Below are 21,796 nucleotides of genomic sequence, written 5' to 3'. Positions count from 1 at the left end.
CTGTTTCACAGTTGGGAAACATGACAGCTCAGAGAGGTTGAGCCACTTGCCCGACGTCACACAGCTGGCAGGAACGGGCCCGAGCCTGGACTCCAGATCCATTGCTTTGTGCATGACGCTGTGGGCCAGGGTGCATGGGGACCGCGGATGGAAGCAGCCATCGAGAAAACTGTCTAAGAAGTTTCCAGAAGATCTTCTTGGACTGCCATCTCATTTGGAATCCCCGCAAGATCTGCGATGGCCGGCGTTTGTCGAGCCAGTATCCTGTGGCGGGCACGGTTCCGAGTGCTTCCCGCGGGTTAGACAGTGTCATTCTGAGACCCTGAAGTTGACTCATCCACAGTCCCTGCTAAGAGACCCTTTCCCATGACTCTTTGTCTACTTAGAGGGTTTTGCTGGTCTGTTTCTTGGTGGACTGGACTGTATTCATAGAAATTGTGTGTGTGGCCGGGCGCGGTGGCGCACGCTTGTCATCCCCGCGCTTGGGAGGCGGAGACAGGAGGATGGCGCAGGTTCGAAGCCAGCCGCGCTGGCTTAAGAGACCCTGTTTCCAAATAAAAATGTAAAAATGGGTCAGGGAGTGTAGCCCGGAGGGTTTCCAGGAACCACAGTACAACAACAACAACAACAACAACAACAAAAGGAAAGAAAGAAAGAAAGAAAGAAAGAAAGAGTGTGTGTGTGTGTGTGGTGCTGGGGATTGAACCCAGAGGCTTTCTACCTCTAAGCTACACCCCCAGGCCTCTTTTATTTTTACTTTACAACCGGGTCTCCCTAAGCTGCTGAGGCTGGCCTCGAACCTGCGATCCTCCTGTTCTAGCCTTCCAGTGCCCTGATTACAGGCATGTATCACAATACCCTGCCATATCATTTCCCTTGGCAGGTAGGATTTGGAAAAAAAAGAAAAGAGCAAAAAAGAGCCACCTGTGTGGAATGCGCTTTGTTTTGAGGGGGGCTGCCCGCACTTGAAATTCCCACCAAGCCGCCAGCGACTCCTGTCTCCAGAGGGCCGGCTGTTAGAGTCGCCTTGTTACTCATTAACCGCTTGGCTCCCATTAATAATGTAGCATCGATTCGCTGATTTGATTAGCTTTCCTGCCATTTGGGCCTGAATGGAGCCCAGGAGCCTCCTGCGGGGAGCGGGGGCCTCTCCGGGTCCATGGATGCCGTGGCGGGGCGGCTCGAGGGTCCTGCCTGGGCGCCGGCAGGCTGGGCCACCTCCTCCTTCTGCGGCCTCAGACCTGTTCCCTCAGTACAGGGGGGGAAAATTCAGGCTTAGGATTGCAGAACTCAACCCAGAACTGCCTGGCAGTTGAGAGATAAGGGTCCCATCTCTACTTTATTCTTTGGCCTTAATTTCTTTGACTCCCCTTTTTTTTATAATCAGATATTTTGTGTGCGTGTGGTACTGGGGTTCCTGGAAGCCCTTCTACCTCCGGGCTACACTCCCAGACCTATTTTTACATTTTTATTTGGAAACAGGGTCTCCTAAGCCAGCGCGCGCGGCTGGCTTCGAACCTGCGCGATCCTCCTGTCTCCGCCTCCCAAGCGCAGGGATTACAAGCGCGCGCCACCGCGCCCGGCTATAATCATATTTTTTTAAGAACACTATAGCCGGGTGTGGCGGCGCACGCTTGCCATCCCAGCATTCGGGAGGCTGAGACCGGAGGATCGCGGTTCGTGGACAGCCTCGGCTACTTAGTGAGGCCCTCTGCAACTCAGTGAGACCCGGTTTCAAAATAAAGAATAAAAAATAGGGCAGGGGGTGAGGTCAAACGCCCCTGGGTTCCATCCCCAGACCCGCTAAAAAAAGAAAGAACAATATATATATATATATCCTCCAGCCACTTTGTGTCAAATAAATAGAATAAGCAAGGGCCTCTGGTACCCATTGCAAAATATTAGAAAATGACTGTTTTCAGTAACCGAATTCTTGAACTTGTTTCTCTGGCTTGATCTTTATGACATTTATATAAAAATCCTGCTTTCCTTTATAAACAGAAAACATCGGTATTAATAGTGCACTGCTCCAATAAACTATTTGAAGGATAGTAAAACCGAAACTTCTAATACAGAAACTATTTCTCCTTTCATTTATTCACTTGGGTTTTTACTTTAATCTTGTTTTATAGAAACATTTTATTATGAACATCCTTAAGTAGGCATGAAAGCAGAGACATCAGTAAAATAGCCCCCAGAAGAAAGACATCCGTTAGCTTTTTTTTTTAATTAAAAAAAATTTTTTATACTACAGATTGAACCCAAGGGTATTCTACCTCCGAGCTATACTCCAGCCCAATTTTTGTTTTTTCTTTTGAAACAGGGTTTCACTAAGTTGCTGAGGCCTCCATCCTGCAATCCTCCTATCTCAGCCTCCCACGTACTTGGACTCCAGGTGTGCGCCCCCACGCCTACCTGAATTTTTTTCTTGTTGTTATCGTTGCTATTGTTAAAATTGCCGTTTTCATTCTAATTTTAGTCGGGCTTCCTGTGACTCTTTCTTTTCTAAGGTTTTAGGTTTTGCTTTATCTTTATTATGATACGCTCAAGCTGCCTTCGGAGGCCAGTCCCGAACCCCCGAACACAGAGCGGTTCCAGGGCCCATCGTCCCAGCAGCCGCCCAACCCCAGGGCCTTCCCAGTCTCCTGCCCATCAAATGCCAGGTGTGGAGGCACGGGCCTGAAATCCCAGTACTTGGGAGGCTGAGATAGGCGGATCCTAGGTTTGAGGCCGGCCTCGTCAACTTCGTGAGACTCTCAGCCTGTTTTAAATTTATTTATTTATTTATTTATTCATTTATTTATTTATGGTGGTGCTGGGGATGGAACCCAGGGGCATTCTACCCCAGAGCTACATTGCCAGCCCTATTTTTTTATTCTTTATTTTGAAACAGTCTCACCAAGCCTCTTCTGAGGGCAGCTCCCCAATGACCTAAACACCTCCCCCTAGGCTCCGCCTCTTAAAGGTAACACCACCTCCGTAACTGGCTTTGGTGGCTTTTTGCCCTTAATTAATCACTTTTATCTTATAAAAACATAGGATCATGTGCATTTTTCATTCCTAGAAGGAACTTTAGGAAGAACTTGTATTCTAGTTCCTCTCTCTATGAATAAAGAGGATCGAGGTCTTGTAATATTGGAACTAAGTCAAACAGCACCGTTGGATCTAAATTCCGAGTACTGTCTTCTGTCCGGGGCATAACACAAGGAAAGTCACCTGCGATCGGTTCCTGGGAGGTGATGTGCAAAAGAATGGCGGCAGGGAGGCTCACTAAGTTGCCGAGGGTCTCACTAAGTTGCCGAGGGTCTCAGTAAGTAGCGGAGGCCGTCCTCCAACCTGTGATCCTCCTGTCTCGGCATAAAAGTACCAAGATGACAGGCGCGCGCCACCGTGCCCAGACGTCTTGTTATATCTCTAGGAACGTTTCCGTCCGCGCCCCCGCCACCTCAGCAGGCCAGGACCCCATCCCTTCGCCAATCGTGTGGTTAAACACGTGTAAAGTGGCTTCGCGTCTGTAGGATTCCTCAGAGCTTTCAAACAGCTCACGTGCGTGCAGAGAGCTCCAGATGTGAAGGCTGTACGGAGCGTTTAGCAAACGGAGTCGGTTTGTGTTTATAAATATCTTCTGGCCCTCGTGATCCATAAACTGGTCTCACGGAAACCTTGTTCATAAAGGTTCAGGGCCGCCAAAAAGGGAGTCCCTGCAGCCGGCATGATGGCTCTGGGCCCTCAGTGAGCGGGAGCACGTGACCTGGAGCACTCACCTATTGATTGACAAGCCACAGCACATTTGCTTGGATTCCTCTTTCTTTCTTTCTTTCTTTCTTTCTTTCTTTCTTTCTTTCTTTCTTTCTTTCTCTCTCTCTCTCTTTCTCTTTTTTTTTGTGGCGGTAATAAAGATAGAACCCAGGGACATTCTACCTCTGAGCTATACTCCCAGACCTATTTTTTTTTAATATTTTATTTGGAAACAGGGTCTCACTGAGTTGCAGAGGGCCTCGCTAAGTAGCTGAGGCTGTCTGTGAACCGTGTCCTCCTGTCTCAGCCTCCCGAATGCTGGATGACTCGCGTGCTCCACTACGCCCAGCTCAAAATGGTTAGGGGATCCTTCCTGCGGGCCACACCCTGTGCTGAGGGAATTTAGCTTACTTTTATCTCTTTTCAGCTCCAAATTTCCCTGTGAGATCTTTACTCTTGCTGGATTTTGTTGTTATTATTGTTTGTTTGTTTTGGTACTGGGCATTGAACCCTGGAACAGTCTATCCAGTTACACTCCCAGCCCTGTTTGTTTGTTTGGGTTTTTTTGTTGTTGTTGTTGTTATTTTTTATTTTTATTTTTATTTTTTGGTGGTACTGGGGTTCCTGGAAGCCCTTCTACCTCCAGGCTACACTCCCAGACACCTATTTTTTATATTTTTATTTGGAAACAGGGTCTCTTAAGCCAGCGTGGCTGGCTTCGAACCTGCGCGATCCTTCTGCCTCCGCCTCCCAAGCGCGGGGATGACAAGCGTGCCCACCTCGCCCGGCAGCCCTTTTTGTTTTGATACAAGCTTTCGCTAACTTGCTGAGGCCGGCCCCGAACGTGCGATCCTCCCATCTCAGCCTCCCAAGTGCTGGGATTTCCAGGTGGGCACCACCACACCCGGCCGCTCTTATTAACCTCATTTTACAGAGAAGGAAACTGAGGCCTGAGGGGCAATAAATTGCCCCCAACGGGCAGCTGGAATGGAATGAGAACAGGCCTGAGAACCGGGTGCGTCTGGTCCCAGCGTCCAGCCGGGACTCCGGTCCAGCCTCCATCCCTCTCTCGGCTCACGGGAGCGCAGCAGACAGGCTCTAGAATCTTCCCTTTGACCCCGGCCCAGCTAGACCACGAGGTCACGGGTGGCTCCGTGCCTTCGGGAAATTCGGTTAAATTTTGATCAATCCTATGAGAGCGGGGAGCAATCATTAACTTGCCGGCGTCACCCGCTAACCTGAGCGACCGCGCCCAGCTCGCCCAGCTGGGAAACACTTGGGTGGAAAACACCAGGAAAACAGGGCCTGCCTGCTACTCTCTGAAATAATAATAATTCCAGTTCTTCAGTACTGTACTGGGTGTTCTATCCTGTCACGTGTGAATTAAGCTCATTGAAAACGTTTTTTACCACGCATCGCCAAGTAGTGTTTAGATTTATTTTTGGTTATGTGCCAGACCGCGGTGGTGTCCCCCTGAAATCTCAGCAACTAGGACGGCTGAGACCGGAGGATTGCAGGTTTGAGGCCAGCCTCAGCAACTGAAGGAGACCCTATCTCAAAATAAAAGAAAGTGGGGACATAGCTCAGTGGTAGTGGGTTCATTTGGTCCTCAGTACTAAAAAAAAAAATGGCTGTGGAGTCTCTTTTGAGTAATGATATCATCCTAAGTTTTTATAAAACTTTATTCTTTTATAAAAACATGTTTTATTCTTTTTTTAAAATTGGTCTTTTTACAATTCCCCTGAGCCAGTATCTTATATAAAATAGGCACTCAAGCAAATAATTTTAGGGCTAGGTGAGGTGGCGCACACTTGTAATCCCAGCATTTGGGAGCTGAGACAGGAGGATTGTGGTTTGAGGACAGCCTCAGCTACTTAGGCCCTTTGAAACTCAGTGAGACCCTATTTCAAAATAAAGAATAAAAAACAGGGCTGGGGGTGGAGCTCCGAAGTTAGAATGCCCCTTGGCTCCACCCTCAGTACCACAAAAAAAAAGAATTTTAAAATTTCAACTTATAATTTATAAGAAAATTCTATGTATAAGCTCTTAATTTCTCAATTATCCTTAAGGTGACAGAGGGAAGGGGTAATGAAACCCAGGGATATCCTACCTCTGAGCTACACCCCAGCCCTATTTTTTATTCTTTATTTTGAAACCGGGTCTCACTGAGTTGCCGAGGGCCTCACCAAGTAGCCGAGGCTGTCCGCGAACCGCGATCCTCCGGTCTCAGCCTCCCGAATGCTGGGATGACGAGCGTGCGCCACCACGCCCGGCTTGGCAACAAGTATTTATACGCCCATATAAATAAAAAGGGCTGGAGGTGTAGCTGAGAGGTAGAACATCCCCTGAATTCAATCACATACACACACACGCGCAGAAAGAAAAGAGCAAAGCAAGCTGAGGGCAGCTTGGCGCAGCCCCCTGGCCTCTGGCGGGCAGCCTCCGCCTCGTCCCGCAGGATGCTGAGGCCGGGCCCCGAAATTGAAGCCAGGCCTCTGCCCAGCGCCCCACTTCAGAGCGTAAACAACCTGTGTCCTGGAAGTCGCGATTCTAAGCCAGAAAACTGTTTGTAATCCATTTGCACAACTCACGCTACCTTAAATGGTTTCTTTTACTTCTTAACGTTGTGTAAAAATAGAAATAAAGATGGCGCCCTGGGCACTCATTCCAGGCGCTTGGCGCGTGTAGTAATAATTTCCTCAAGCCAACTCTATGGAACAGATTCTGGGTTTTTTCTACTTAAATAAAGAGTAGGGAGTGAGCCGACGTGCCCCGGGCCAAATAGGACTTGGATCTGGTCTCACGCCCTTTACCCGCTTTGTTACCAGAGCGCTGGCTGCTGGTGGCGGGGTGGGCATTACCACTTTCTTTGGGGACGGGGGGGGGGGGGGGGCAACAAGGTCAAAAGCCTTGACTCGGGTCCTTGGACGACCATGTTGGAACCGTCGTGCTCCTGATGTGAGCGGAATCGCACGAGTACCTGCCGGAGATTTTTTTTTTAAACATCCTGAATTTATTTACACACATATGTGTGGTTTCTATTGCCGAATAACCACACTCTTCTCCTAGGGCAAATGTGCCTTTGATTCCCAGAGAAAACAACGTGTTATTTTAGGATTCGAACTTGGCCAGGTGTCTCATAAAGCCATAAGTGAAGGGGATTAATTTTTAAAGACTTGTCAGAGACGGAGAGGCAGGAATGAATGATGTTCTGATTTCTACATGTGTTATTTGAACTTCAAGAAGAGGCCAGAAGATGGGCCGGCCCCTTTGGGAAACGATTTGATCGATCCTCAAAATGTTGAACAGGGTTGTTCCGTGACTCGGCGTTTCTACTTCTGTGTACGTATCCAAGAAATGGAAACCTACCCACCCAGGACCTTCCGCATTCCCGGAGCTTCCTTCGGTTGGGTCGGCCGATGTCCGCCCGTATGTTCACCAAAGGCAGCGTGGTGTGTTCCATACGGCACAGGATTTGGCAATAAAGAACAACAAAAGCTAGGTGTGGTGGCGCACACCTGTGATCCCAGCCCTTGGGAGGCTGAGGCAGGAGGGTTGTTGGCTCAAGGCCGGCCTCAGCAACTTGGCGAGACCCTATTTCTAAATAAAAGAGTAAAAGAGGGACAGGGGTGTAGCTCAGAGGTAGAATTCCCCTGGCTTAATCCCTAGCACCAATAAAGGAGAAGGAGGAGGAGAAAGAGGAAGAGGAGGAGAAGGAAGAGGAGAAGGAGGAGGAGAAAGAGGAGGAGGAGGAGGAAGAGGAGGAGGAAGAGGAGGAGGAGGAGAAAGAGGAGGAGGAAGAGGAAGAGGAGGAGAAAGAGGAGGAGGAGGAAGAGGAGGAGGAAGAGGAGGAGGAGGAGAAAGAGGAGGAGGAAGAGGAAGAGGAGGAGAAAGAGGAAGAGGAGGAGGAAGAGGAGGAGAAAGAGGAAGAGGAGGAGAAAGAGGAGGAGGAGGAGAAGAGGAGGAAGAGGAGGAGGAGAAAGAGGAGGAGGAGGAGGAGGAGGAAGAGGAGGAGGAGGAAGAGGAGGAGGAGGAGGAGGAAGAGGAGGAGGAGGAAGAGGAGGAGGAGGAGGAAGAAGAGGAGGAGGAGGAGAAAGAGGAGGAGGAAGAGGAAGAGGAGAAAGAGGAGGAGGAGGAGAAAGAGTAGGAGGAGGAGGAGAAGAGGAGGAGGAGGAGGAGGAGGAAGAGGAGGAAGAGGAGGAATATGAGGAGGGAGGAGGAAGAGGAGGGGGAAGAGGAGGAGGAGGAGGAGGAAATGATACTTAAATACTGATACGCGTGCTCCCACCAGGATGAACCTTGAAGACATTACGTTGGGGGAGGAAGCTGGCAAAGAGCGTCATGTGGTGAGGCTCCATTGATGAAATGCCAGAGGAGGCAGCTCCACAGATATAAAACAGCCCTTGGTGATTGCCAGGGACGGGGAAGGGGGAAGACAGCATGACTGCTTAGAGGGATAGGATTTCTTTAGGGGACAATAAAACTATTTTAAAATTAGATAATGGCAAAGACAGCACGAGTCTTTTTAGTCAAAACCACCGAATTATATACATTAAAAGGGTGAATTTAACGGCATGTAACTTTTACCATAATGAAACCATCATTGAAATGTAATAATAAACACAGAACTATGTTTTAGGGGCCGGGGAGGGGGAGAAGAACAAGAATACCCAGACCACTTGTGCTTTCCACAAGGGTGAAATTTCATTATTTAACCCATTCTTATAAATCTGTTAGCAAAATGAGCTTACAAATGCCCGAAACACTAGCCTGAGTCCATTATGCTAAAAGGTCACTGAAGAGAAACATGGACGACCTTCCTTTTATTTTAATGGTGTGTGTTCCCTCCGTGGAGATCATTTTCTGCTATTGAGATTCTATTCAGAGGCAAGGAAACTGAGTAGGTTTATGAGATCTAGGCTCCATTTTTATGCCGTTTCTAATGCTCAATTCAAATTTGCTCGCTCAGAGGGTTAACGTGCTAGAAACTAGTTGGGCTAACCAGGTGAATAAATATGATTCTAACTCAACAGGAGTCAAAAATAGATGGACGACAGACTGAGGAGCACTACGGATTAGAGGATGTAGCTTTCAGCTCTGAAGAAGCACTTTGGCCCCTGCATTTTTATGCCACACATGGTATCCTGAATAATTCTTTTGGTATACCTATTCTGTATGAATGAATATTATAGAGTAGAAATATTAGAATATTTTGTGAGTTATTCTTAATTAAATTTGGCACCCTTATGTGATTTATTTATTTATTTATTCATTTGTTTATTTATTTATTTATTTTTGGTGGTACTGGGCTTCCTCAAATCCCTTCTACCTCCGGGCTACATTCCCAGACCTATTTTATATTTTTTATTTGGAAACAGGGTCTCTTAAGCCAGTGAGGCGGCTTCTAACCTGCGCGATCCTCCTGTCTCCGCCTCCCAAGCGCGGGGATGACAAGCGTGCGCCACCACACCCGGCATCAAATTTGTTTAAATAAATGTATCCTGTCTTCCAAGGAACAGATCGTATTTTAGGTGAGAAAACAACCTTCATGGATGTAAAAGTGTATAAGTCATGCAAAGCACCTTGGCCAATCACAGTGTAATGAAGTGAGAAAGCTAAATACAGAAAAAAAAAAAGGGAAAGCCAATAAGTGATCCCTGGCCATGCCGCAGCACAGTCGAGGGGAAATCAGAAAACACAGCGAGGTGAATGAAAATGGAGACATAGAGCCCGGCGTGGTGGTGCACGCTTGTCATCCCCGCGCTTGGGAGGCAGAGACAGGAGGATCACAGGTTTGCAGCCAGCCTCAGCTGCTTAGTGAGGCTCTCAGAAACTTAGCGAGACCCTGTTTCCAAATAAAAAATACAAAATAGCCGGGCGTGGTGGCGCACGCTTGTCATCCCCGCGCTCGGGAGGCAGAGACAGGAGGATCGCGCAGGTTCGAAGCCAGCCGCGTACACTGGCTTAGGAGACCCTGTTTCCAAATAAAAATGTAAAAATAGGTCTGGGAGTGTAGCCCAGAGGTAGAAGGGCTTCCAGGAACCCCAGTACCAAAAAAAAAAAAGGAAGAAAAAAATTTTTTAAATGGAGACATAAGCTTATGGGGTACTGCTAAAGCCTTGTTTCGAGGACAATTGGTAGCCATAAACATCTATGTTGAGAAAGAAGCAGGATCTGAATTCAGTAGCCTAAAGACACTTGAGGAAGGAAGAAAAAAATAAACCTCAACAGAGCAGAAAGAGGGAAATAAAGATTAGAGCAGAAATCATTAGAGAACAAAATTAGAAAACCACAGAGACTTAAAAAAAAAAAAATCTCCAAAACTTATCAGCCGGAATACATCGGATCAAGATCTTTTCAGAAGGCCCGAAGTAAGCAGTATTTCTCAAGAGGTCGGTGACATCTTTTCTTAACACACTCAACAACATTCAACGTTCGACCCGTACCATGCAGCTGTTATAAAAAGCAACTCTTGAAAATATATACCAGGAAACTGTCTTTTTTTTTTTTTTCCCCAATTCAGATTCACTTCGGAAACTGTCAACCGAACGAGAGCCCATTTCAGTCCCTGCCGGTGCGAGACCTTGTATTATATATTATCACCTAATATAACAACCTCTTTCGGTGCCTGTCCTCTAGTGGGTGCTTGATTCATTATCTATTCTTATATTTGTTTAATAATTTAAGAATCGTAATAGAAGTGGTCTCAGGATCTGAAAAGAGCGTGCGAGATAATATATATTATATATTATCACCTAATATAACAACCTCTTTCGGTGCCTGTCCTCTAGTGGGTGCTTGATTCATTATCTATTCTTATATTTGTTTAATAATTTAAGAATCGTAATAGAAGTGGTCTCAGGATCTGAAAAGAGCGTGCGAGATAATATATATTATATATTATCACCTAATATAACAACCTCTTTCGGTGCCTGTCCTCTAGTGGGTGCTTGATTCATTATCTATTCTTATATTTGTTTAATAATTTAAGAATCGTAATAGAAGTGGTCTCAGGATCTGAAAAGAGCGTGCGAGATAATATATATTATATATTATCACCTAATATAACAACCTCTTTCGGTGCCTGTCCTCTAGTGGGTGCTTGATTCATTATCTATTCTTATATTTGTTTAATAATTTAATAATCGAACGGTACCCCAGGTACCCAGATGACATTGATATACGTGCCTACTTGAAATAAACTTAAAAGAAAGACTAGAAGAAAAATAGCGCTGAGTGCTCCGGTGTGTCCGGCTTTGGGCGAGTCGCGCTCTCTCTAGTTGGAATGCGTGCACCCTGTTGGACGGGTTGGACAGATTTCTCTGTTTTAGTCACCAAAAGGCTCAGGTTGGGGAAACGTACAGCGTGACCTGGGGTGACTGTTCTGTGTTTTAGCAATCGCTTATACAGCGGTCAAGTGTTTGAGCCTTTCAAATGCGAAGGCGCTCTCCCTGTTGTTTGCATTTCCTGGTATTTATGTGGCGAGTTCTGTGCTTCAAGTCCTAGCCGCTTCCACATACTCCTCGGCTGTACGCTTCTGTGGCTTCCTCTGGGCTACAAGTTGGTGGAATTCAAGCTTTAAAGAGCACGTAAGCGCCGATAAGCAAAATAACCGATTAATTCTTGTTCTTACTCAAGTGTTTTGTTTTGGGTTTTTTTTTTGGTCTTGTTTTGGCTTGGTTTTTGGTGCGTGTGTCTGTGTGTGTCTGTGCACACGCTGGGGCTTGAACCCAGGGGCATTCTACCTCTGAGCTACACCATATCTGGAAACAAGATCTCACTAAGTTTCTGAGGCTGGCCTCGAACCTGCCATTCTCCTGTCTCGGCCTCCCAAGGCCTGAGGTCACAGGTGTGCACCACCGTGCTCGACTTCAAAGACTATTTTGGCGGCCAGCCTGATGCCTGACTATCCAAGCGTTTGATTAATGGTGGTGTAATCGTTGAATGGTGCTTCTTGAAATTTCAGTGTGACTACAGGTCCCCGGGAGGTTTTGAATTCAGATCCCGGTGGGGTGAAAGAATTCCATTTCTACTGCTTCTGGGTTCTGCTAGGGCTGATCTGTGGGCCACACTTTCAGCGGCAAGATCCTGGAGAACCCAAGAAGCCTAGCGAGGGCTGGAGATGCCCAGCTAGTTTGAGCTTATAAATCACAGCCCCAGCCGCCCATGCACTTGGACACACTAACAGAGTACTTAATACAGTGGTTAAAAATCCAGAGGGACCGAGGAGTGCCGTGCCCATTCTATTTCTAGTATTCGATTATAAGGTAATAGAAGACCTCATTGGCATCAAGGTTAAGATATAGTGCTGAAGATTTTCTATGATTATGATTATGATTTTCTATGGTTTCTTTATATTGAATGTTAGCCTGCCCGTCTCTCAAACCTATTTTTTCTTCTTTCTTTCTTTCTTTCTTTCTTTCTTTCTTTCTTTCTTTCTTTCTTTCTTTCTTTCTTTTGTAGTACTGGGGATGAAACCCAGGGGCATTCTACCTCCAAGCTATACCCCCAGCCCTATTTTTCTTTTTTTGTGTGTGTGTGTGTGGTACTGGGGTTCCTGGAAGCCCTTCTATTTCCGGGCTACACTCCCAGACCTATTTTATATTTTTATTTGGAAACAGGGTCTCTTACGCCAGCGCGGCTGGCTTTGAACCTGCGCGATCCTCCTGTCTCCGCCTCCCAAGCGCGGGGATGACAAGCGTGCGCCACCGCGCCCGGCTCTAGTTCCATTTTTTAAGAACACTATAGCTGTGTTATAGGCCCACCACCATTCAAGGCCAGCCTCAGCAACTTAGTGAGACCCTGTTTTAAAATAAAAAGGAAGCCGGGCGTGGTGGCGCACGCTTGTCATCCCAGCACTTGGGAGGCTGAGACAGGAGGATCACAGGTTCACAGCCAGCCTCAGCTACTTAGTGAGGCCCTCTGCTACTCAGTGAGACCCTGTTTCAAAATAAAGAATAAAAAAACTAGGGCAGGGGGTGTAGCTCGGAGGTCGAATGCCCCTGGGTTCCATCCCCAGACCTGCAAAAAAATAAAATAAAAAGTAAAATAGGATGGGGAGGTAGGCCCAGCTTTAGAACGCCCCTGGGTTCAAAACACACACACACACACACACACACACACACACACACACACACACACACACACACAGAGTCATTTCCCTTAACTCAGTCCTGATCTTCTAATATTTCCCAGGCGTGTTTACCAAAGCTTCCCAGGAAGGCTGGTCTCCAAGCCCTGAGTCCCTGGCATGAACGCAGGTTGAGTTCCCCCTGCAGAGGCTGTAGGATGCTTTTCATATGAAGTTCGGCTCCAGCGGCACCGTCTTGAAATGTGTCACGTGTGTGTGTGTGGAACTGGGGTTGGAACCCAGATGCATTCTACCTCCAAGCTTCACCCCAGCCCTATTTTTTATTCTTTTTTTTTTTTTTTTTTTGCCATACCAGCAATGAAACCCCAGGGAATTGTACCTCTGAGCAACACCCCCCAGCCATATTTTTTCAGTCTTTTTTTATTTTTGAAACAGGGTCTCCCTGAGTCGCAAAGGGCCTCACTAAATAACCGAGGCTGTCCGCAAACCGCGATCCTCCTGTCTGTCTCAGCCTCCCCAATGCTGGGGTTGCCAGCGTGCGCCACCACGCCCGGCTATCAAATGAAACTCTTAAAACGAACGAGATGCGGCTTGACGTGTAACGGGCGCCCTCTGATTCATTCCAGAACGCCGAAGCGGCCACAGGAGAAACCGGAGGAAAACCAGAACAAGAAAATGGGGAGAAATCAATAACCTGGCTGATGATGTGATGCTCTTACGCAGCGGCCTAGCAACCAAGGCGTCCCCGGCCCCTGGCAACGGGACAGACGGCACCGGGGAAAGGGGCGCCCACAGAAGGACCAAACGTTTTCTGTCCTACCCACGGTTTGTAGAAGTGATGGTGGTTGCAGACAGCAGGATGGTCTCGTACCACGGAGCAAACCTTCAGCACTATGTCTTAACCTTGATGTCAATTGTAAGTACGTTCAAAAGAAGGCGCTTCTCCAGCTCGCCGAGTGTGTCGATGGGGAACGGGTCCTGCGGGGCTGGGGAGGGTCATCGGGTCTAAAGCGCAAGTCACTGAAGAGGCCCTAGGAGCACCCATGGGCGATGCTGAGTGTTTATTCTGTGCTAGACAACGCGCTTCTTACAAGACATGACTTCGGATTTTCCTGGCAACCCTGCGAGGTTGGATGTGCACCCCCAGTTTTATGGGGGACGGATGCTCAGAGGGGTGAGGTTGGGTTAGGCCACCTGCCGGTGCTCAGGGACAGCCAGCAGGTGGCTCGGATGCTGGATGCTGCGTGTGACCTTTGGCAGATGCAGCCAGCTGTGGCCCTTGAGGTGATGCTGTGAGCCACGGTCACCCACAATCCTTTGCTCAACGCAATCGCTCAGCTCTAGCCTCTTATTTGATATTCCAGTTAAGTAGTCCTGGGGCCAGGCCTAGGGCCCTTTCTCTTTTTCTTCTCCCACTGATATTGAATCAAAACACAGGAAATTTGCATAATTTTAAAAAAGATCAAACCAAACACTGTTGATAAAAAAATAAATAAATAAAATAAGCTGCCTTCTCTCTGCTGCCTCCCCAGAAACAAGCCCTGTTAAAGGGTTTTGCCGATTCACACCAGCCGTGCTCAGTAGAAATATAAAGGCAGGCCGGACGTGATGAGGCACGCCTGTAATCCCAGCCCTTGGGGGGCTGAGACAGGAGGATCGCCCGGGTTCGAAGCCAGCCTCAGCTACTGAGTGAGGCTCTCAGCAGCTTAGTGAGACCCTGTTTCCAAATAAAATATGAAATAGGGCTAGGAGTATAGCCCAGAAGTAGAAAGTTCTACTCCCAGTACCAATAAATAAATAAATAAATATAAAGCCAGCCACAAATTTTATTCAATTTTTTGTAAGTACCTTTAAAAAAACTGAAATAAAAAGGTAAAGTGAGTTTTAGTAATATATTTGGTTTTATATTCAAATATTACCATTTCAAACATTATTAGTGAGATTTTACTTACTTTTTTGTACCGTCTTTCGAACGCTATAAAGTTTTGTGCTCACGGTCTGTCTCAGTCTGGGCCACCGCGGGCCAGCGGCCACTGTCTCGGACAGTACAGCTCCAGACATTTTTTTTTTCTTTTTTGTGGTACTGAGGATTGAAGCCAGGGGCGCTCTGACCCTGAGCCGCACCTCCAGCCCTGTTCTATTTTTTTTATCTTGAAATAGGGTCTCCATAACTTACCATGTGTTGGCCTTGAAGCTGCGATCTTCCCGTCTCGGCCTCCCAGGTCCTGGGATCACAGACACATGTCCCCGCACCCACCAGCTCTAGACATTTCTTAAGCAAATGTGCGTGTCTATGCGGCTAGCCTTGGTGTGTGTGGACCCCGCATCCGTGGGTTGGACATATTTGGGAAGCAGATTGCATCTGTACTGAACACATTCAGACACTCCTCTTCTTCCATGCTCTGAAAATACAGCACGACAACTACTTACATAGCCTTGATGATGGATTAGGAATTACAAGTCCTTTAGAGGTGATTTTAAAGTGTACAGGAAGGTGTCCGGTGTGGCGGCCCACGCCTGTAATGCCAATGCCAGTCCCTGGGAGGCCAAGCTAGAAGGATGGCAGATTCCAGGCCAGCCTCGGTGATTTAGCAAGAGCATCAACAACTTAAAGAAACTCCATTTCACATTAAAAAAAAAAAAAAAAAAAAAAGCCGGGCGTGGTGGCGCACGCTTGTAATCCCCGCGCTTGGGAGGCGGAGACAGGAGGATCACGCAGGTTCGAAGCCAGCCGCGCGCGCTGGCGTAAGAGACCCTGTTTCTAAAAATAAAAAAGTATAAAATAGGTCTGGGAGGGTAGCCTGGAGATAGAAGGGCTTCCAGGAACCCCAGTACCACCAAAAAAATTAAATTAAATTAAATTAAATTAAAAAATAGAGCCAGGGTGTAACTCAGAGGTAGGATGTCCCTGAGTTCAATCCCAGGAGCAAAAACAAATAAAAATAAAATATCAGGAAAATGTAGGATTTGTTTTTGTATTTTCAGGATCAGGAGTTGAGTCTAAAGGACTGGTACTGCTGTGGTATATTTCCAGCTCTTTCTTGTTATTATTGTTACTATTTTAAAAAAATATTGGTGTATTGTAGTCATACATCTTTTTTTTCTTTTGCGGGTCTGGGGATGGAACCCAGGGGCATTCAACCTTTGAGCTACACCCCCAGCCCTATTTTTTTACTTTTTATTTTGAAATAGGGTCTCAGTGAGTTGCAGAGAGCCTCACTTAGTAGCCGAGGCTGTCCGCGAACCGCGATCCTCCGGTCTCAGCCTCCGGAATGCTGGGATGACAAGCGTGCATCACCACGCCCGGCTTAGTCATACATCTTAATGGAGGCGAAGACAGAGTGTCAATAAATTTCCTAGCCCACCCTTGAACTTGACCCTCCTGCCTCAGTCTTCCAGGTAGCTGGAACTATGGGTAGGAACCGCCATGCCTCACTAACATTGCACCATTTTCTATCAGAGACTTGAGCATCCTCGGATTTTGATGTTGTTAGAATTCCTGGAACTGCCGGGCGCGGTGGCGCACGCTTGTCATCCCCGCGCTTGGGAGGCGGAGACAGGAGGATCGCGCAGGTTCGAAGCCAGCCACGCTGGCTTAAGAGAACCTGTTTCCACATAAAGTTAAAAAATAGGTCTGGGAGTGTAGCCCGTGGGAGTGTAGCCCGGAGGTAGAAGGGCTTCCAGGAACCCCAGTACCACCAAAAAAAAAAAAAAAAAAAAAGAATTCCTGGAACCAACGCCCTATGGATATCAAGAGATAATCGTCTGACTTTTGTAGACAGAAAAGAATGACCTGTGGCCTCTGTGGAAATAGTAGAGACTGTTCCCTAGAGACCTCTGGCACTCATTTTAAGCCTGAGCATGACATTTCTTTTTCAAGACTGGCTCTAATTTACCTGAATCAAAATTTATTTAATAAAGTCTCCAGACAAACTGAAAGACGTACAACGCTTGGGAATGTTGAATTGGAGAGGTCTCTTCCCTGCCATGGCCTGGGGGGACCCTCATCTTTCCCCCACTCCTGGGAACCAGTTTTCTATGTTACCCCAACTCTGTCTCCTTCGATTTCCTCTCTCTCTCCTGCCTTGCTCAAGTTCCTAGTGGCCGATCCTCTCCCTCCCATGCGGAGGGGGAACAAAACCCGGTCCAGCTTTGCACAACCCGACTTCATGCCCCACGCCATCATTTCAGATCTGTCACAAGAACTCTGACTTACAAAGCATGGGCGTTGAGGGTCAGATGGCCTCAGCTGAGAGTTCTAGCCCTGTGACTCTGCGCTGGACAGCCTTGCAAGAGTTATTTGATTTCTCTGAGCCTTAGTTTCTTGATTTTTATTTATTTTTATTGTTTTATTTATTTATTTATTTATTTATTGCATGGGGATTGTGATAATACCTAACCCAGAGCTTTGGTGTCGAGACTCACTACAAAGGCATATGCAGGTTTCAACAAGCAACTTATCCAAAATTAACCTTAACACCCATCATTAACTATAGCAAAATAAAACCAGAGCAGACACCCAGCTTCTCCAGGGGTCAGCGGGAGAGTCTGTAAACCCAGGACTTCAAATGGGAGAAAAGAGTGTGATGCGGGGTTAGTATTCAAATGTTTGGGTACCAAGAACTATTAGGTGGCCGCGCACGTCCAAAGGATACCTGGGGATTGAACAACTTGGGTGAATTCACTGTCAAACCCAACTGGCCTCTATGAATTGGCAAAAGAGACTTTAAATAAATGTGTGTCGAGTGAGTGAGAATTCAGAACCACAAAATGCAAGCGTGTCATGAAACCTAGAAAGAGATGGAGCCCAACCTAAGAGTGAATTGCTTTTTGCCTGCTCAGATTTTGCAATTAACTTTGAAAAATTTATCTCGGTTGCAGGTAACCTCTATCTATAAAGACCCAAGTATTGGAAATTTAATTAATATTATTATTGTGAACTTAGTTGTGATTCATAATGAACAGGTAATAAAGTTTTGGTTTTTCTTTTTTCTTTTTCTCTCCTTTCTGCTATCTGTATCCGAAATGGCATGTCGAATTGGTGTCGGTACCGTAGACCAATCAGAATTCTTTTCTGTATTTAGGAAGGACCTTCCATATCTTTTAATGCCCAGACAACATTAAAAAATTTTTGCCAGTGGCAGCATTCCATGAACAACCCCAGCGGGATCCAACACGACACCGCTGTGCTCATAACGAGGTAGATGGAGCCGTGATTTCCTCAAATCTTCTGTTCCCGGGTCTGTTGGAAGGGCGGCTGGGCCCCTCATCTCGATGGCCAGCCCTGCTCGGGCTTCTCAGACGCCATTGTCCTTTGAACTGGATGATTCTGTGTGGCAGGGCTGCCCTGAGTATTGCAGTATGTTTATCAGTATCCCTGGTCTCTGATCCCTACAAACCAGTAGCTCTCTCTCCTCTCAATGGCTCTAGCACTGCCGGATGCCCTCCTGGGGAGAGAGAGGGTGAGGAATTATTTTCCTGCTTAAGAACTACTGATATGCCGGGCGCGGTGGCGCGGTGGCGCACGCTTGTCATCCCCGCGCTTGGGAGGCAGAGACAGGAGGATCGCGCAGGTTCGAAGCCAGCCGCATGTGCTGGCTTAGGAGACCCTGTTTCCAAATAAAAATGTAAAAATAGGTCTGGGAGTGTAGCCCGGAGGTAGAAGGGCTTCCAGGAACCCCAGTACCACACACACACACACACACACACACACAAAAGAACTACTGATACCTAAGTGCCGGGGAAAGAAGAAATGTGTGAGCTGCACATGGCGGCGCACGCTTGGGATCACGGTGCTTGGGAGGCTGAGACAGGGGGATCGTGGTTCTCTGACAGCCTCAGCTACCTAGTGAGGCCCTTTGCAACTCAGTAAGACCCTGTTTCCAACTAAAAAGTAGAAAATAGGGCTGAGGTGTAACTCGGAGGTAGAATGCCCCTGGGTCCAATCCCAAGTGCCACAAAAAATAAAATAAGTAAAAAATAGAAAAATAGAGCTGGGTGGGGGTGTAGCTTAGAGGTAGGATGCCCCTGGGTTTCGTCCCCAGTACCGCAAAAAAAGAAGAGGAGGAGGAGGAGGAGGAGAAATGTGTTAAATAGGCCTGGAAGTAATTTCATAAGAAGTAAAAAATATGGAGAAAGAGAGAGAGAAGGTGTGTGTGTGTGTGTGTGTGTGTGTGTGTGTGTGTGTGTGTGTTTTCCTGGAGATCGAACCCGGGGGTTTCTACTTCTGAGCTACAATCCTCTCCCTATTTTATTTGGAAGCAAGGTCTCCCTAGGTTGCTGGGAGTCTCATTAAGACCGAGACTGACCTTGAACCTGTGATCCTTCTCTCCTGGCTTCCCAAGTACTGGGATTACAGGCATACACTACCAGGCCTGGCTAAAATACAGGGTGTTTTTTTTTTTTTTTTTTTTTTTTGGTGGCACTGGGGTTCCTGGAAGCCCTTCTACCTCAGGGCTACACTCCCAGACCTATTTTTACATTTTCATTTTGGAAACAGGGTCTCCTAAGCCAGCGCACGGCTGGCTTCGAACCTGCCCGATCCTCCTGTCTCTGCCTCCCAAGCGCGGGGATGACAAGCGTGCGCCACCACGCCCGGCCAGGGTGTTTTTTTTTTTAATGTGAAATCTCCCAGTTTTTAGACTGTGGTTTCTATTTAAGACATTATACCAGGCAACACAGAAGAATGTTGGCCGAGTTTACCTCCCATCATGGGCTACCTCTGGGGTTTTTTTGTTGTTGTTTGGGGTTGTTTTGTGTTTTACAGTGCTGGGGGTTGAACCCAGGCCCTCTCTAGTCCTTTAAGTGAGAAGCAAATAGCTCCTTCTAGGAATGTTCTCAGAGTCTGTAAAAAATTTCAGTCACTTTCTCAAGGTATGGGGGACATCTTGGTTGGAGAGGTTTCTAACTGCCTGGTGGTTTCCGGGGGCAGCGGCAACAAACGTCTTCATGGGACTTCTTGAACCTTAAATCAGCGCTTCGAGCTGGGTGTGGTTGCACACACTTGTAATCCCAGTACTTGGGAGGCTGAGACAGGAGGATCGCAGGTTCGAGACCAGCCCCTTAGGAACATAGCTAGGTTCTCAGCAACTTAGCGAGAACCTGTTCCAAAATAAAGAATGCAAAAGAAATAGAGTTGGGAGTGTACCTTGGAGGTAGACTGCCCCCCAAAAATAGGGTTGGGAATGTAGCTTGGAAATAGAATGCCCTTAGGTTCAATCCCCAGTGCTGCAAAAAAAAAAAAAAAAAAAAAGAATTGATACTTCCCACGATTTTGGGAGGATTGCAGAAACCACAGCAGCACGCGTTTGTGATTTTCTAACCCCTTGCCTGAGATGCGTGCTGTGGGGCATGCCCGGACGCGCTCCAGCTGTCACTCAGCTTGACCTCTCCCCTTTGGTGACATGGAGGCCTTTTTCCTTTCAGGCAGGACATCTGCAGAGCTCACGACAAGTGCGATACATTAGGTGAGTCCTCTGGGCATCGTCTCCCGGGGCTGAGACGGCCGCCGCGCGCTTCTGTGCCAAGCCATGTCTGCCTTTTAAAGTAAACCTTGTTGTTTTCTCTCTTTTGACCTTCTAATAGGTCTGGCAGAGCTGGGGACCATTTGTGACCCCTACCGGAGCTGCTCCATCAGCGAAGACAGCGGGCTCAGCACGGCGTTCACCATCGCCCACGAGCTGGGCCACGTGTAAGTCTCCCCCGTGATCTCGCTGAACTCACGGGAGCCCGAGCCGGGGCGCCATTGCATTGCATCAGCGACCACTCAGCTAACTGGAGAGCTGAGCTCCTGCCCGGGTCGCGGCAACGTTTCAGGGGTGAAGAGCCTTGAGATGAATTAGGAGAAAGGCCTTTGACTGCAGAGGATGAGGGGGGCCCTTTTTTTGTGTGTGTGAGTCTGGGGGTGGAACCCAGGGGCATTTAACCTCCGAGCTCCACCCCCTGCCCTATTTTTTATTCTTTATTTTGGAACCGGGTCTCACTGAGTTGCAGAGGGCCTCACTAAGTAGCCGAGGCTGTCCGCGAACCGCGATCCTCCCGTCTCAGCCTCCCGAATGCTGGGATGACAAGCGTGCGCCACCACGCCCGGCTAACTTCAGAGGACCGTACCTACCCTCAGACATAGCTCCCGCGTCTTTGGTAGAAAGGGTGATGTTATTTGATTTCTTTATGCTTGCCACTCTGACTGGGGTTAGATGGAATCTCAGTGTAGTTTTGATTTGCATCTCCCTGATGGCCAGTGATGAAGAACATCTTTTCATGTATCTATTGGCCCTTTGTATCTCTTCTTTTGTGAAGTGTCTATTTAGTTCATTTGCCCATTTCTTGATTGGGTTGTTTGTTTTGCTAGTGTAGAGTCTTTTGAGCTCTTTGTATATTCAGGATATTAGTCCCCTATCAGAGTGGTGGCTGGTAAAGATCTTTTCCCATTCTGTAGGCTTCCTCTTTAAGTTATTGATGGTTAAAAAAAAAAAAAGAAAGGGTGATGTTAAATATGAAATATCTAATAATATTCTTCTTTGTTCCTGGAAACTTTACATAGGGGAAACTTTTTCCACTGAAGGAGAGGATGTCTTAGAACACAGAACTTTCCTATGTCCACCTCTTGGTCTAGGAGGGTCCCCAGTGTTGACTTGGCCTTGAGACTTTTCATAGGTTCAGGACATTTCTGACTTTAGTTGTACAGGGCTGTAACTCAGACAGTGAGCCGGTGAGGACAGTAAGCTCTGTCTTACAGGGAGGAGGATGGACAGAGATACAGAGAGGGAACCATTCCCCAGGCGTGCTAAGTGGCTTCCGTTCTGGGGTGGCTTCCCCTTCTGTTCTGTTGAGACAGACAGAGCCAGATCCGAGAACATCACAGCCGATCACAGAGGCTCTCCTCACTTCCGATCTGCACGCTTTTCTTTCTGACACAACGACATTCTATATTTGTTAAGTAATTATCTCAAGAAACGGCCTCAGTAT

The 21,796-nt window shown here is 47.3% G+C and overlaps 1 protein-coding gene across 1 annotated transcript in view; it reads left to right on the top strand.

Moving 5' to 3' along the window:
- ADAMTS9 (ADAM metallopeptidase with thrombospondin type 1 motif 9) overlaps positions 1 to 21,796 on the top strand; it is a gene marked incomplete at both ends in the record, with an annotated part of 208,495 nt that overhangs the window by 12,117 nt on the left and 174,582 nt on the right. Inside the window, 4 exons of the mRNA XM_080715587.1 lie at positions 13,456 to 13,745; positions 17,914 to 18,029; positions 20,255 to 20,295; positions 20,414 to 20,519. Of these exons, the coding sequence (XP_080571713.1) occupies positions 13,456 to 13,745; positions 17,914 to 18,029; positions 20,255 to 20,295; positions 20,414 to 20,519 (553 nt within the window). The remainder of the gene's footprint in view (positions 1 to 13,455; positions 13,746 to 17,913; positions 18,030 to 20,254; positions 20,296 to 20,413; positions 20,520 to 21,796) is intronic.

The sequence above is a fragment of the Muscardinus avellanarius genome (assembly GCF_963383645.1).
Source record: "Muscardinus avellanarius genome assembly, chromosome: 18".
NCBI lineage: Eukaryota > Metazoa > Chordata > Mammalia > Rodentia > Gliridae > Muscardinus > Muscardinus avellanarius.
Note: the sequence above shows the minus strand (reverse complement) of the source record. Positions and strands in the feature narration are given on the sequence as shown.